At 42.3% G+C, this 15,694-nt stretch overlaps 3 protein-coding genes across 41 annotated transcripts in view; 1 reads left to right on the top strand and 2 right to left on the bottom strand.

Moving 5' to 3' along the window:
• Positions 1-227, bottom strand: part of LRCH3 (leucine rich repeats and calponin homology domain containing 3) — a 59,962-nt gene extending 59,735 nt beyond the window's left edge. For all 36 annotated transcript variants that reach the window (XM_085587834.1, XM_021544481.3, XM_085587835.1 and 33 more), the window contains exon 1: positions 6-227. In XM_085587834.1, the coding sequence (XP_085443960.1) occupies positions 6-216 (211 nt within the window). In that variant the 5' untranslated portion in view covers positions 217-227. The remainder of the gene's footprint in view (positions 1-5) is intronic.
• A 1,061-nt stretch (positions 228-1,288) lies between these two features.
• On the bottom strand, positions 1,289-15,373 carry FYTTD1 (forty-two-three domain containing 1). Its single transcript, XM_021544560.4, has 9 exons — positions 15,241-15,373; positions 12,120-12,251; positions 9,044-9,189; positions 8,172-8,284; positions 7,109-7,205; positions 6,167-6,225; positions 5,248-5,322; positions 4,314-4,440; positions 1,289-3,237 (listed from the first exon to the last, which is right to left on the bottom strand). The coding sequence occupies exons 1-9, from the start codon at positions 15,341-15,343 to the stop codon at positions 3,142-3,144; spliced, it is 948 nt and encodes a 315-aa protein (XP_021400235.3). The 5' UTR covers positions 15,344-15,373; the 3' UTR covers positions 1,289-3,141.
• An 11-nt stretch (positions 15,374-15,384) lies between these two features.
• Positions 15,385-15,694, top strand: part of RUBCN (rubicon autophagy regulator) — a 29,269-nt gene continuing 28,959 nt past the window's right edge. For 2 of the 4 annotated variants that reach the window (XM_085587827.1, XM_085587826.1), the window contains exon 1: positions 15,385-15,487. The gene's annotated coding sequence lies outside the window, so the exon portion shown is untranslated. The remainder of the gene's footprint in view (positions 15,488-15,694) is intronic. The other 2 variants (XM_085587828.1, XM_085587829.1) reach the window with 2 other exon arrangements.

Below are 15,694 nucleotides of genomic sequence, written 5' to 3'. Positions count from 1 at the left end.
CTCACCAGCCTGGGTGGTGTCGCTGAGATCGTGGTTGGCGGCGCTGGCCCGCGGATAGTCCCGGAGCTTCCTGCCGCTCAAACTGAGGGTCCCGCTGACCGCCGCTTCTTCCAGGGCTCGGTCCAAGGAGCGGCTCCAGGAGCCGGGAGCCGAGGGACCAGGCGGAGCGGGACAAGCCGCGGGCATCGCGGCAGAGCCGCCCTCCGGCGCCGCCATTTCCCCGCCACAGCCCGGGCGGACAGCGCATGGCAGAGCGCGCGGCAGGGGCGCATGCGCGGCCGCCGCCCGGCGGCCCCGGGACCGCGCGGGCACCGCGTCCGTCCGAGCGGGGCCGGGCCGGGCCGGGCCGAACCGGGCCAGCCTCTCCTCGGGTCAGCCGGCGGGCAAGGGGATCGCCGCCGCGGACACGCCCGGATACCTGCTGGAACTCTTAAAAATTATAATAATTTTCCCGCCAACGTGAGCTGTCACAGGTTGGGTTCTGGGTGAACATCGCTCACAGCTGCTGGGTGGTCGAGCCCGTTCCAGCAGCAAAATAAGGGCAAAGCGCGCAGATCTCCGCTAAGTGGGAAATGTAAAAACTGCTTCATGTTTTTTAACTTTATGATTCATTACATTAGAAGGCCACACCCTTTGCTACATCTTAATAAATGCCTCTTGCCCTGCTGCTTCCACTGAACCCACCTGATGCTGCAGCCAACACACCTGAGCTGACAATGAAGAACAAAGGCTGGCAATAATCAAGTAGCAAGCCATTCACAGTATTTAACGCCTTATCAAATATAATTACAGGCGGAATTTTGTCCTGCACTGACACTTAGTAGCAGCATTTTGAGTTTTGTGCCTCCTGCTGGCACAGCACTCCCACACAGCCACTCGGGCCGTTCGTGCAGCACAAGGTGTTGATGACAGCGATTCTCGCTATCAAGACAGGTCACAGCAACAATCGCTGCTTGCGCTGACACATCTGGTACTCTCACCACAACAAATCACTGAATTAGGCAGTGCTACTGAAACATTAATTAGTAGCTGACATATTAAAATGCAAGTTTAGTAGCCGACACATTCAAATGGCAGTGAGCCTCTACAGCACCATTCCGGTAAGTGCTCCCTTGTCAGAGTATTAAGCTGGGCAAGGAGTGTGAACCCTTTTTAAGTAAGGTTGCTTTCTGCTCTGTTATTCAGAATATTTAATAAAAATTTGATCAGTAAGAACCCCTTGCAGGCTATCAGAAAATTCACATAACCAGTATATTGCCCAGGTGATTATAACAGGAACAAGACAATATGAAACCTGTAACTTTTTATTTAAAAAAAATTAACAGCTTCAGTATAGATCAAATGTAATAACTTCTCCAAAAAATACCAAAAGGTACAGTGTAAAGCATCTTCTCATTAAATACAAACTAGCACTTTTGATGCACTGCATCAATGTTTTGCATCTAGGCTGATGCAAAAGAATTTTTTTGTTGCATCCTGGCACATGGAAAATGTATACACTGAAACAGGATGACTGACTACTCTTTACCTACTCAAATTTTAACAGTGGGACATTAATTTTTAAAAAAATCCTACTAGTAACTGAGAAAGAAACCTTATCACCATTACATTTAGTTTGCCTCTGCTAATGTATATTTTTCAACATTAAAATTAAGGGTTTAAGTTCTATTTAGCATCAGAGTGCACTCTGACTTCAAAACTATAAAAAAAAAAGCCCTTCTGCTGTCAAGTGCTCTTTAAGGTTGAAGTTGCCAGTATATGCTAGTTAACTTGGAATTTGAGATAAAAATGCAAGGAAACCAACTCTGTCAAATATAAATTCTTTAAGAACGTGAAAAGGAGTTAAACCTGCTTCAAACCATAAATATTCCTGGACGCAGCAAGCCAGCCACTCTTGTACCTGACTGTACCTAACCCTCCTCACCAAAAGCAGTGCCAACATCATCAATGCCTGGTCTGGAAGCAATTCTGAAGAGGTGCCTCAGTTTCAGGGATTATATAAATATAGATTGAGGATGCCCTGGTTGTTACTGTCCTGCAGATTCTGATGCACAGAGCTGTGCTTAAAGCAAGTGCCTACATGCTCCTACCTAATGCCTTACTCATGCTGGCAAAGTGAGGGCTTTCCTCCAGCAACGCTCCTCAGTTTCAGAAAACTTCCACATGTCTGACCACTTTGGATCAGCTTCACATCTTACCTTTCTTTGGTATTAACAAACAAGTGCCACGAGATTGCTTGCCTCCAGCTATTTTTAAGAGTTAGAGAAAACTCTCTGGGGCAAGGTATGCAGGATGAGAATCCTGTAACTGGGAGGGTAAGGAACTCTACCATACTGCTGACTTCCTTGTGAACTGCTATATTTTTTCCTCTCTAATTATTCAAAAACATGAAGTTATTGCATTAAGTCTGTGAAAAACCTTTCAAAAAGAAATAAAAATCAGAAGTTTAAGAAGAAAATGAGACGGATAAACTCTATTTACAAAGGAGGATGATGAAGTTGAGCTACCTGGAATATAAAGGACTCTCACACTGCCTCTGCAGTATTCCTCCCATATGGTATATGATCTGGACCACTTTTAAGGATAAGAGTAGAATAGTCTCCATCCCAGTTACAATTTTGGGTCTCAGCTAACAGCTTTATTTATGAATGTGAGGATGCAAAACAGTTTTCAAGAAAGGAAAAAAATGGAACTTTAAAAACACAAAGAAGTACAGAACCAATGCTCCCATGGAAAACGCCGCTACATCACCACCAAAGTATCCATAGACTGAGGCTCTGTGCTAAACTGGTCTCTGAAAGAGAGCTCAAAGGCAGTCCCTAAAAAACCCTAAAATGGGGTTTGTAATTAAACACTTAAACAATCTTTACCATAACAGATGGGTCAAAGAACTCAGCTGGGCAACAGAATCTTTTCCAACCAGGTGATGGTACCACTATGTTGGATCAGTTTCTCTCCACTTTTTCTCCCTCAGGGCATTAATTTTTTTACCATTCCAAGTAAAAGTAATAAAGAGAGATAACTCTGCCACCATCTTAGCAAGATGTCTGGAGAATTCTAGTGACATATGCTGTATTCTTCTGCTCACTTTTATTTCAGGGACTTAGGAAGGTGGGCTCAGTGCCAAGTCCATCTGCCAGGTTAGCCCACTGTTACAAAACGGCTTCCTTTGTTCTGAGACAGTGCTGTCCTCTGCTCCTTCAGGATCCCAAATCGTTCGTTCAACGTCATCCCTGTCTGAAAAATAAAGTAATTTAAACAAAACTTTAAAGGCATTGGGTTAATTTAATCGAAGTAATGGAGACAGAACAGTTTTTTCTTCAGTCTGTATAATCACTTGACTCCTTAGTTGCTTCACTTGGATTTTTTGTCACTTCCCACACCATTTAAAAGCCAGATTGGACTACACTTCAAGAGCTTGCATTTTCAGAATTCATTAAGAACACATGGTATATAATGCCAGTATTCAAAGCCTACTCAAAATATTTTAAGTTAAACTGAGGACAAACAGACTGAAAAATGGAACTTCCAGTACACATTTCCCCACATAGATTCTCTGCAACTTCAAGAAATGCAACATTTTCACCGTTTTAATGCAGGTTGCTTTCCAGTTCAGTCAGCTAAGGCAGCAAGCTGAAGTCTAATCCAGAAGTTTGATTAATTTTACACTACAGTAGTAGACTATTTCTGTCATAGCTCTTATTCCTGGATGGAACAAATGCATAGCAATGCCTTGGATCCATGCAGATTTCTACAGCTGGCACTAAGGAGCTGATTACAAGAATAGCATCTAACTCTGTCACTCTGTAAGAATCCCTTCAATGACAGCATTAGGATTGCTGCACCAAATCAGGTATGAATTCTTCATGAAACTTATGAAAAATTGCTCATCTTTCAAGCCTTCACATGATCACATTTAATTTTTTTTCCTAAATGGACAGCAAAAGTTGCCTTATAGATGTGGTTGCCAGGGTTCTGGCAGGTCACACAGCTGAAAGCAGCTCATCCCTGAATTATTCACAGTTGCTGATGCAAGCACAGCAGGAACACTAGAAGCTTTTTAGAAATATTCAACGTTTTAAATCCCATTTAAATCATGTGGGCATGCAAAGCATGAACTAGAAGAACAGGAACAGTGAGTTTAGCTACTTGCTGGAAGTTTCACAGTGAGTTAGCGGAGAGACTGGAAGTGGAAACAAGACGTAGTCTTGCTCTCTCTTTCTGTCATTTGGGAGTCTAGGAGCAAAGTGCTTCACTGGCTTTTATTGGTCTTGAAACTACTTCCACAGTTATGAGAGGAAAACTACATTTACCTGTTTTCCAACACTATTTATATCAAACTGCAATGGAACCCCTTTTGGAATCTTCTTCTCTTCAGATTGGTCCCTCTTCATCAGAAACGGTGGCACAGGACTACGAGTTAATCGCAATTTCTGGGAACTGTGAAAGAAGAATGTTACAAAGAACATGATGAACGTGTGTTTTATGCAAGAAAGCCTTAATGCTGATAGAGGTATGAATTCTTCATGAAACCATTTGACCAGACTGGCTGAAAAGCTGGAGGGCACAAATTCAAGAAGGTAAGTCAGGCAGAACTGAAAAGCGACCATTTGTTATTGTTACAGACACAAAGAGTCCCAGCAGGAAACCATCTTATTTTTTATCTGCAATTCTATTGACAAATGTGTTATTTGTAATTAATCATATAAATACAAAAAACAAAAATTCGTACAGTCTTCCTTACAGATAAAACACTACAGAGGAAATGCTAATCAAGGCATTTTTAAAATATACCACCTATAAACAACACTACTATCAACTTCCCAAACACAAATACAGCAATGCTCTCTTTAAGCATAAGTCCAGCAGTATTTTTATGAATGAGGGAGTAACTGTTACCATTACTCATCAAGTAGTGCTAATTCATTTCAACTCAGAGGCAGAAAACAGCTGTGACATGGCCTGATTTGGAAGGGACAAATAAAAGTGAAAATGTACCAGCCCACCACTCTTCCACTCTATACAATACATCAAGCTCCTAACTGGGACCTGACATGTGAACTCCAGGTGCAATATTTTTCAAACACTGCTCAGAAACACTGAGAAAGGGGCCAGACTTAAAAACCTTCACAAGCAGCTCTGACTTTGAGGTCACCTAAAACACTACCTGCAAGGAACATACTAAATGGTTCAAAGCAGCAATTTCATTTATGTTCAGAACATTTCAGAACTTAATTGAAAACTCACAATGGGCTTATGATTGCTCCTGGGTTGTCAATAGACACAGTCAGGATCCCTCCACTTGTGGTAGAAGTTCGCCACCTAGTTTGAAAACACAAAAATCACTTACAAAAATTGTGCAGAGATGTCAGTCAGGGTATCTTTAAAGGCATGTTCAAAATATTTGCCCGCAAAGAATGTGCAAGCTTTCAGAATGTTGGCCAATACAAAGATCACATGCTATTGACACTTGGCTATTGATTCTTGTACATTTTACATTACCTACAGATATTCAGGAGAGCACTAAATCACATGCTCTCGAGGTGCACCAGAACTACAGCACTGACCCAAGAGTTCAGTGCTTGTTTAAAACCTTCAGTTTCTTTGCCACAGATGGGGCCAAAATGGCCCACACAGCAAATTCAAGAGGTGACAGACTGTACTCTGTGGAACCTGCTGCTTTCCTTAGCCTTTTGTGTTCCCAGGAAACACCCTGCAAAGAGCCCAGCAGGCACAGTATGGGAAGTGTATGTGGGAAGAGCCGAGTGGCCTCATTGGGCTCTGCCTTTTTCATTTCTAAACTGCTTCACAGGCTTATATGCATATTAAATAAAAGGAAAATTACAACAAGAGCTCAGGATAACAGTGATATTTGAATTTTTCTTCTAGTCTATACAGTATTCATGAGTACTAGAGATTAGCCTCATCCTCTTTCCAACTTCCCCCTCATTCCTGCAAATGTCTCATGCAAACCAACTCCTTCTGGTTAAATTAGAAGATAATTTAGGAAATAACTGAGAATAGGGGGAGGATCACTGTCACTCTAGTTGATGTGCCTAGAGGGGAAAAAAATCCACCCTCCTACTATTATCATATTCAGGAAGTCTGAGCTAAAATGAGCATCTTACATGTAACAAAGCTGAAGATTTCCAAATTAGATACTTACTGACGAGTTCTCTTTACAGTCTGATTATCAAGATCTGTTGACTGCACTTGGGTCTGCACCTAAAAACACATCAGTACAGACACTAGATTTGAATACTGTTTCAATTCCTACTGTAGCAGCTGGAAATACAGAAGTTCAAAAACAGAAGTTTAAAGCTGTTTGTATACTCTGCACAAACAGGGTTGTACTTTCAGAGGGACTTCATAAGACATTGAAAAGAAATTACTTTAAGAACACAAAATAATTTAAACAAAACTGCCAGTAGAGCAATGGCAACATTTTGGAGGACTATGTCAGCCTAAGATACATCAGCACGTTACTACACTAGCAAGAAAAGTCAGTCTAGCTCCTGATCCTGTCTGTAATTTTGCAAACCATCTGGAAGGAAGACAACAGCTACTTACAGTCACAATGATGGCAGATGGAGAATGAAGGCACAAATAAAAACCACACCTACCACTTTTCATTCACTGTGCACTCTCTAATCTCTCCATCCTACTAAAAACAACTAAAAAATCATTCAGTAACTAAAATAACTGAAATAAACAACTGCAAAATAACTAAAAAAGCAAACCAAACCATAATCAGATATCTTTCTGCTCTGTTATTCATCTGAAGTCAACTTCTAAAAGCTGGACAGAGCTTTCTAACATTAACTTTTAAAAGAAAAAAATAGCACCTTGCAACTACCCTCAAATACCGACATGTTTCATACCCCTCAGAATTGCTCAATTACATTGGAATGTGAAGCAAGACTCAATGGATTACAGTAACTAAAGAGAACAAGTGCACTTCCCTAGAAGAACCTGTGGCTATTTCCCAGTGCACCTGAAGTTTTTACTCAGATCTGATTATTTGAAGTTGATTCATTAATATCAGTTTTACAGGTTAGCTTAGAAACTGAGGCCCAACTGCCTTGCTCTCTTCAAAATTTGTATTTACCTTCAGACCCCTTCTAAACAGGAAAGTTGCTTGACGAGTATCTTTCTGCTGATTTAGTTTGTTTCCAATTCTGACAAATGTAGATGGTATGTTATTCCTGTAATATTTATTAAAAAATATAGTTATAAAAGGCTCCACAGGGAACACCTTAGAGACACTACTATGAAAGTCCAAAAAGTGCCCAAAACATCAATAAGGACATCTTTAGTGCTGACTCTTCAAGGCTGAATGCTTCAGCTGGGATAAGCTCCTCATCCACTAGGAATGATATTACTCATACATGGAGAGATCCCTGTTGGTACATAGAAGCCTAATGTTCATACATCACAGAACAATATGGTCACTAATTCTGCTAATCACTTTGCTCAGTATCCTCCAGCACTTTAAACACTGTTGGTTAGATAAAAAAAAATAAAATCAATATGTATAAAGAAAGTTTGTTTACAGTTTTCATGATATAGACACAGAGTGAAACCTTTTATCATGGAGACCAGTTTGGTTGCAGTTTTATAACACATGTTAATTCCAGCACAAATAAAACATGCAATGGCTTCCCTGAAGCTGCAGATGGCACCAGCTTCCACAAAGGCATTTAGAAAGTTCACTAAACCATGGCTAACACTTCTGAGAGCTACCAAAATCCACACTGGCCATTTCCATAGAGAATCATAAAACACAGAATGGTTTGGGTTGGAAGGAACCTTAAAGAACCCCTAGATTCAACCCCCCTCTCATGGGCAGGGACACCTTCCACAAGATCAGGTTGCTCAAATATAGGCTGCCTGTGATTTAACTGAAGGAAGGCAAAATACCAGGTGCTCAAAAACAGAGGCATTTCCTGAGTGCTCTACATCAAAACAAACATCTGGCTTTTTATCAAGATCATGTTTGGCACATTCTTGGCTTCCAGATCTGTAGAACTTCACACACAAGGCAGTCTTGACCATATTGCTACTGCCAGTACCTCAGTACCTCTTGTCTCCTCTTAGCCTCAGTCCTGTTAAACATGATTCACTATGGGAAATTGCCAAGTAGTGTTCAGAAAGCAGGCTTGGTAATTTACCTCCTGCTTAGCAGGGTAGGTCTCCTGAGGGCAGAAGCTTGTTTTCTCTGCATTTCAGATTGTCTCTGCAGGTTTGTTTTCCTTTTCAAGACCGGGTAATTCCGCTGTGCATTCTTAAAAAACAATAAACACATTCAGCATAATGTATGCTATACACACACAAACATTTTAATTTCAGTTTATTTACAAACTGTGATGAGAATACACTTGGCTTTGTCTGCCTTTCAGAATCTAGTGTAATTTGAAAACACTCTCTACAATTTAATGAATTCTATATTCTCCACATCCTCAGGAGAAAAAAAGCAACATACCTTAGCAGTTATTTTTTTATTATTGTATCTTCCTAAACTGACAAAAATCCATGATGCACATGTCTTAAAATTAGTCTTCTTCAGAAATCCAAAGGCAAACCCCATTCTACAATACTGAATTAGATAAAGCAGTCAACAATGAATGCACTGGAGCAGTGCAGAGAAGGGAGCCCACTGATGGAGTTTAGTATTCTGCAAAAACTTCATTTTTTTAACAGCACACGCTTAGAACCTGCAGGTTGGCTGAATCATTGGTCTGTAAGAAAACCAATTTTCCTTGTAAAAATACAGTAACTCCCTCCATACTCACACAGAATATACTTCTGTACTTCAAGTCTAATGACTTGCAACCCAATTAAGTATTAGAAACTATTTTCACACCTAGTCCATATCGAGCCCAGTCAAAACAAACAAGAACTCAGCCAACACATTCCCAATTTGGTAACAGCTTGTACCATTTGTCTCCATTTTATATTTCAGTAGCACTCTTCTGAAGTGCTTGCGTTTCATTTTTTTAGACCTGTTCTGACACAAATCACCAGGGTTGCATTAATTAATTACCTTCTCACTCAGTGGCTGTCTGTTCAGAGGACTGATCCCTTTGTGTGAACCCACAGCTTTCTTGGCTGCCAGGCCAGTTATGACTCCGTAAGGACGCTTCTTCCCTGCTATCTTCTTCCTGCGCCCCAAACGATTCTTACCATAACCTGCAACAAGCACAGAAAGCTCAACAATTTTTCCTGAAAGGAAGAGATTAATGCTTTAAGATGCCTTGCAGGCAGCACAAGTTACTTGGCTGCACACCTCAAGACCTAGAGCAGAGGCCACCACTTGAAGACAATTTGGTCACTCAGTTGTTTAGCAGGTCTGGCCCAAGCCCCAGCACAAGCAACGATCAGCTTTTCATACAGAGCAGTTTTACTGTAGTTCATTGCATTAATTTTGGCTGAAAATTTCTTATTTGACATGTCTACAGGGAGAACTTAAGGATCTTCTAGCACAGAATACTCTGAAATGGAACTTCATCAAGTCCTGAACAATATAAAACCAAACTAGAGAGTCCCTCAGCTTCCTACCCATTCAGCAAACTTCAAATTACTAGTTTAATTTAAAAGGGAAAAAAAAAACCAAAACTAAGATTATTTATTTAAATCAGTAGTTCCCAAACATGACTCAGAAGGAAAGAACACAGCAATTGGCCCACAAAAGCACACTAAACAGCACATTAATTATATAACATTTGAAGTGTTTTCAACTAGAAGTCTGCATGGCAATACAGCCAAACTGAGGACTGAAAGAAGCTTTTGAATATAAAAGGCTTGTAAGTCTGAGGTCCATAGTATCTCCAGCTACCAGGGTTTGATTAACCCAATCTAGAGTCATTTAGCTTCATGCTATGAATACAGACCATGCTCCAATTTTGTGCCCAAGCATCCTTGACTCTAGAACTTCAGACTGTAAAACAAATTTCAGACTGAAGAGTCAGCTCTCAAGCAACAGACTCATTTAGTTTTAACATATCCGACCTAACACCATTGATAATAAATCTGTGCTTTCTCATGAGACAGGAGCCATGACATGAGGTAAGCCACTGGTCTGAATCCAGCTCAGATCAATTTGCCATGGAGAACTGCTATGTACACACATTTTGTGTCTGGTTAGCAAATGCTCTTCTTTTCCAAGAGAAAAGCTGAGAAACAAGGTTGCTTACGCTGAATGGGATCTCACAAGCCCTAAAAGCCTCTGCTCAAATAAATGAAAACATCCAAGATAGCTCAGGCAGCATAGGACTTTGTGCAGTTGAATCATCAAGGACAACTTTTATTCAAATGAACAATGCTCATCTGTTTTTAACCCCAAAAGCTGAATAGAATCCCAGCTCAAGTTTCTTGCTTCTTTCCAGAAAGCTTGGCAGCCACTTCTAAAACCAGAAGGAACTGAACACTGTTGATCATTTGTGGTTTCTGCAGTTGTCCACAGAGGCTTTGCCACTTATCAAAGTAACTTCAATAACAGTATAGTAATAAATCTACTGGTAAGCTACTAGCAACTAGAGTGCTCACCTTCTGCTTAAAAACAATGTAAGAGATTTATTTTCAATGGGATAGGAGGGAGCCATTGAACTATTCACAGTGCTTAAAGATGTCATGAATCTGGCGATTTTGCAAAGAAATGGTTTGTTTTTTCCTAGAACACAGGCAGGCAAGCTGGTAAGGTTTCAGTAGAGAAAAGTAACTGCCTAAGACAGTAGTACTTAGGATTTCAAGTTTACAGATCAAGTTTCTTCTAAAATTCTAAATCCTAATGCTTGCTTCTTTTGTGGCTTTTTGACGATAAACAATTGCACTTGACAACTGCAGTTATAAACAGAGGCTACATGTTTGATAATCTAGAACTTAAATTCACTTACTCTTCACCCACACAAATATCTTCACACTTGGGCTGAGAGATGTAAATTTTTCTCCAGCCCTGTCACCAATTTATTAGAAATGTACAAGTAACACAGTTGTGTGGGCCTGCATAGAAACCAAAAATCCTGAGCTCTGAGTAACACAACATTCCACTGATCCCTAAAGATATTTGTGTCTAAGACACGAAGAAGGAGCTGCTGCTACAACAAACACTAAGCAAGACCAAGATAACACAGGGATCATTGCAAGTACACACCAGACAGATGTGTCTTTGTTTTCCAGGAATGCTACTAAACAAGAAATTGCATGTATTAACCTAATTAGCTCATGGTGGTAAGCTTTCTAATCAGACAGTATTCTTCCACATTTTGATTATCCTGTACAAAACAGATACTTTTCAAAACTAATTGCAAGCAAAACCAGTCACTTCAGGCTGAAGCTATCCATGTACTGAACTAAAGCCTGGGAATAATTTTAAAATGTCTCCTGTTTATAAAAAAAAACATGAGTTACTCAGGGGAACCTACAGCAAAGCTGTTATTGTGCACTTTTCCTCACTCCCTGCCTAAATTACTTTTCCCTTTTTTTGTACTCCGCTGTTAAAACACTGGCTTGCCCTTTTTGTATTCCACTGTAGGAACACTGGCTTAAGAAGGCTGACACAGTGCTTCCTTTGCATCTCAAGCTCTTACAAGAAAAGCCAACTCACACTGTGCACCATCCATTTAAATATTCCTGAGCCAGGATCAAGTCTGTAGTAACAGATACTTTGGGGAGGCCTATAAAGAGAATTCTATCCAGCAAATATGAATATGCTTTTCTTTTACACAAAGCTCTGAGCTCTGGCAAGGCCTCCACATCTCCCAGTACAAAGGCTTTGGCATAAGCACTTGTTCTGTCCATCTCTGAGAAGATGCAAGGTATCATCACAATTTCCAATATTAAAATTAATTTGAAGAATCAGAAAGCAAGCCAATTCTTCCTTGAGTAAAAACAGTTCCTCAAGCATCTAAGCTCTCTGGTGGCCAAACACATCAATTACTTCCTCACACTGAATCAGAAACAAAACCAAGTATAAATAGATTAAAAATATCTCTGAGTTATAATCAAAAGATACTATTTGAAAGACAAGTGAACTGACCATGTCAATCTACACATTTAATTATTCTGCCCTTCAACTCCAGAGAGATAATGTAGAATCTGTGTTATATTTGGCATACACACACCTTTCTGCTGTTGCATTCCCCACTTGGAGCCTTGTGAACTGAACTGTTGAGCTCGATTCTGCTGAAGCCCTCTTTTTATTTTGGGAGAATATTGCTTTCTCTCTTCTTTCTTGTTCAGCTTGATTATATCATCTACAGGAAAAAAAAAAGAAAAATTGACATATTGTATAAAATTTGACATACTGAATAAAACCCTCAAAAAGCCCGGAGTCACAGGAGACAGACCAGTCAACCCTGCAAAGGCACCACATACAAGTTAAGGTTTCAGAAATATTAGCACTATAAACATCCAGTCCCTGCTACATCTTACATAACTTACTTTATAATACAATGCCCCAGCAGAAGGGAAGCAGTTGCATACATCCAGAAAATGTGAGACCCATGTAAGATCATGACATTCAGCTCAGGATTATATTTTAATTTGGGTGACTCCATTAGTTTTTGTACACTGTTAAAGAAAATGAAAATCCAATCTCATGTCCAGACTTTGCAGAGAACAGATAAAAAATGTTAATTCCAGCCTTAGTTCTTTTATCCTATGCTACTTAAGAAATATCACACAGACACAATTCAGGCCATCAGTTATCTTCAGCTGTTCACCAGGACTGAAATGAGGAAAAAGGCAAGCAAGATATCTCTCCCCAGGAATCTACAATCCAAAGCAATTGTCTTATCTACTGTCCAGGGAAACAATCTCAGACAAGTTATTAATCAGTTCAAAAATATGTATAAGAAACAAGCTGATGGAAAGCAAACAGCAGGTCTGTCCAATGCAAATTATGCTACACCAGCTTGATTTCCTACACTGACCTGGTAGCCAGCTCTGGAGAAAAGAGCAAAGCAAGAGGTGTGGCAACTTTTATCTGACTGCCAGCTTGTTTACAAGAACACCTTAAAGGAAACTGCCAAACTGTGTTTACTGCATCTTCATCATGAGAGTATAACTGATAAAAAATGTCATGTTTCTATAGGGAGCCTCCCCAAATACGTGGACAGCCTTTTCCAGTCAAGGAAAGATGGGAATGAAGTTACTGTGTCTGTGGCTGAATTTAAATGGACTCATAAGGGGTAGAACAGAGAAAACAGTGTAAAAAACATAAACAACAAAAATCACAACACTATTATCCAATGGTTTGCATGCTGTCAAAATAAAGCTAAGATAAAATGAATTCACCTTGCTGCAAAAATCTACCAGGACAAGAACACTGATACAGATCACTCAGGGTTTGATAGCTACATAATCTTCTTTACCAAAGGGGTTGTTCCTGGAACAAGGATTCCAAGCTATCCTTTTATACACAAAGAAAACCAAAGCCACTTCAAACATGGATTCATGCTTCACAGTTCATCTGCTTCATCTTAAATCAATTTTTTTCAAGTTGCTGCACACAAGGTTACAACTTTTTAAATAAAAGGACTTAAGTTTCAGATATTCTCTTATTTGAGTAAATGAAGGATATTTGGGATTTCATGCATTTGTTACAGGAGCCACACTGAAGCAGTCTTCTATCTCGCATAACATCAGAGACCACAATTACAGCTAGAACAGAAGAGTTTTCTGAGAACAGTATCAAACTGGAAGCTCAGCTGCACATAACACAACCAAAACACGTTTAATCTTTATTACTATATGAGAATTTACTCAACATCATGCTTTAAATCTTAAGACTTCCTAGATTAGGGTTATGTCGGTTTCTTTGATATCACACTAGGTGTGAGACTGCATCTTCTCTTTGGTTATACCTGACACAGAGCTTTCACCTGGGGACAGCAGCTGGGGTGACAACGTTCTCATACACCTAAAGAAGCACCCACTTCAGAACACCACTTCAAAACAAAATCCTTATGACACTTCAACAGTCCTTTGTAGTCTGCTGTTAGTTAATGGCCAGGACACCTAGCAATGACTGACTGAAAGGTTAACTCAGCCAGGAAACATTAGAATATGTGAAAATACAACAAGCCAGGATCAGTAACTTTATTAGCAACCTTGAAAACAAAGATTGTGTGTAATGGGTAAAAACAGATTTAGTTTTCTATGAATGCTGGGGCAGTACTCTACATTCAGACAAACTCTAAATATCATTTCAAAAGTTATCTTCACTGAATTATTTACAGAGGGAAAAATTGTACATACCCTCTTATTTTACAGTAGCCCACAAAGAGACAAGTCCACCATTAATAATTTCAGTTCACACTATGATTCTGCTTTTTGAAGAAAATCTCCTGATAGCACCAATCTATTATGCTCTGGTAGTATCACAAAGCAGTACTGGAATGCACAAAACCAATTAATTTTTTTCCCTAATAAAAGTAAACTGGAGGATGCAGTCCAGGAACATACCAAACTGTCCCTGACTCTTAATGGGACTCAGTACACAGCACCAGAACAGAACTTCTCTGAGATACCTCGCTGAAGTATCTACAGCGGGGATGTCAGTTTATCGGGCAAGCTGGAGAGACACAGCTCTGCAGGTTTGCAATGAGTCTGTGCAACTTCCTAACACACACACACCCTGCAACAGGAGGGCAGGGGAGACCGGGCTAGATTGCACAGCAGACTACGTGGGAGAGGCAACGTCATGCTTGGCGCAGCTGGTCCTATAATGCAAGGAAGTTAGACAGGAGGCTTGCCACTGCCGACTTCAAGCCTAAGAATAAAAAGGCCAGGCCAGCTGAGAGACCACCGAACCTCACCCATCCCTGTCGTTGCGAGGGCCAGGAGAGGCCCTGGGACGCTCCCCGAGGGCCACCCAGTACTGAGGGCCTCACCGGGCCAAACGCAGGCAGCGCCCCGGTCTGCGGCCTGCTCAGACCGCCAAGCGACACAAAGGGGTCCCGGCTGTTCCCCGGCGAGGATCGCGACCCCGATCCCCGCCGCTCCCGGTGGCCCGGCCGGACCCGCCCCGAGCCGGCCCCGGCGCCACGCGCGCCCCTCCCGCGCCCTCGCCGTGGGAGGGTCCCGTCCTTCCCCCCCACCCCCGCCCTCCTTGGTTCCGCCCGCGCCGGTGCCCGCCGCAGCCCCGTTGGTTCGTCCCGCCCCTCCCCGTCCCCGGCATTTGGTTCAGCCCGAGCCCCCCGCCCTGTCGCCTGCAACGGCCGCCCCAGCCCCGCTCCTCACCCAGGGACATGTCGATCTTCTCCACGCTCTCGCCGCCGCCGTGCCGGGCCCCCGCCGCGGCCGAGGAGCCCGGGAGCGGTGCCGCAGCCCCGAACGCGTTCATGGCCGCCTCCCTCACTCCGGACCGCCCCCCAGCTGGGCTCGCGCATGCGCAGCAGCTCCGCCCAGCCCAGGGCGCAGCCGCCCGCGCCGGGCAGCGGCGCAGCGCCCCTCTGGCAGCGCGCCCCCTGGCGGCCGGGAGGAGCAGGTACAGCGGGCGGGGGGCGAGGCCGGGGTGATGCCGGGGGTGATGCCGGGGTCGCGGGTCCCCGGGTCCCGCTGGGCGCCGCGGCCGCTTCCCGAAGCGGCTTCTCCAGGGACGGTGTCCTTGGGAGGAGTGAGTGGCACACCTGGGCCCGGGGAGGGGCGGGGGCGCCGGGAAGCGGAGCTGCCGGCAGGGCGCGGGTGCAGGGCG

The sequence above is a fragment of the Lonchura striata genome, chromosome 9 (assembly GCF_050655825.1).
Source record: "Lonchura striata isolate lonStrDom1 chromosome 9, ASM5065582v1, whole genome shotgun sequence".
In the NCBI taxonomy this organism is placed as follows: domain Eukaryota; kingdom Metazoa; phylum Chordata; class Aves; order Passeriformes; family Estrildidae; genus Lonchura; species Lonchura striata.
Note: the sequence above shows the minus strand (reverse complement) of the source record. Positions and strands in the feature narration are given on the sequence as shown.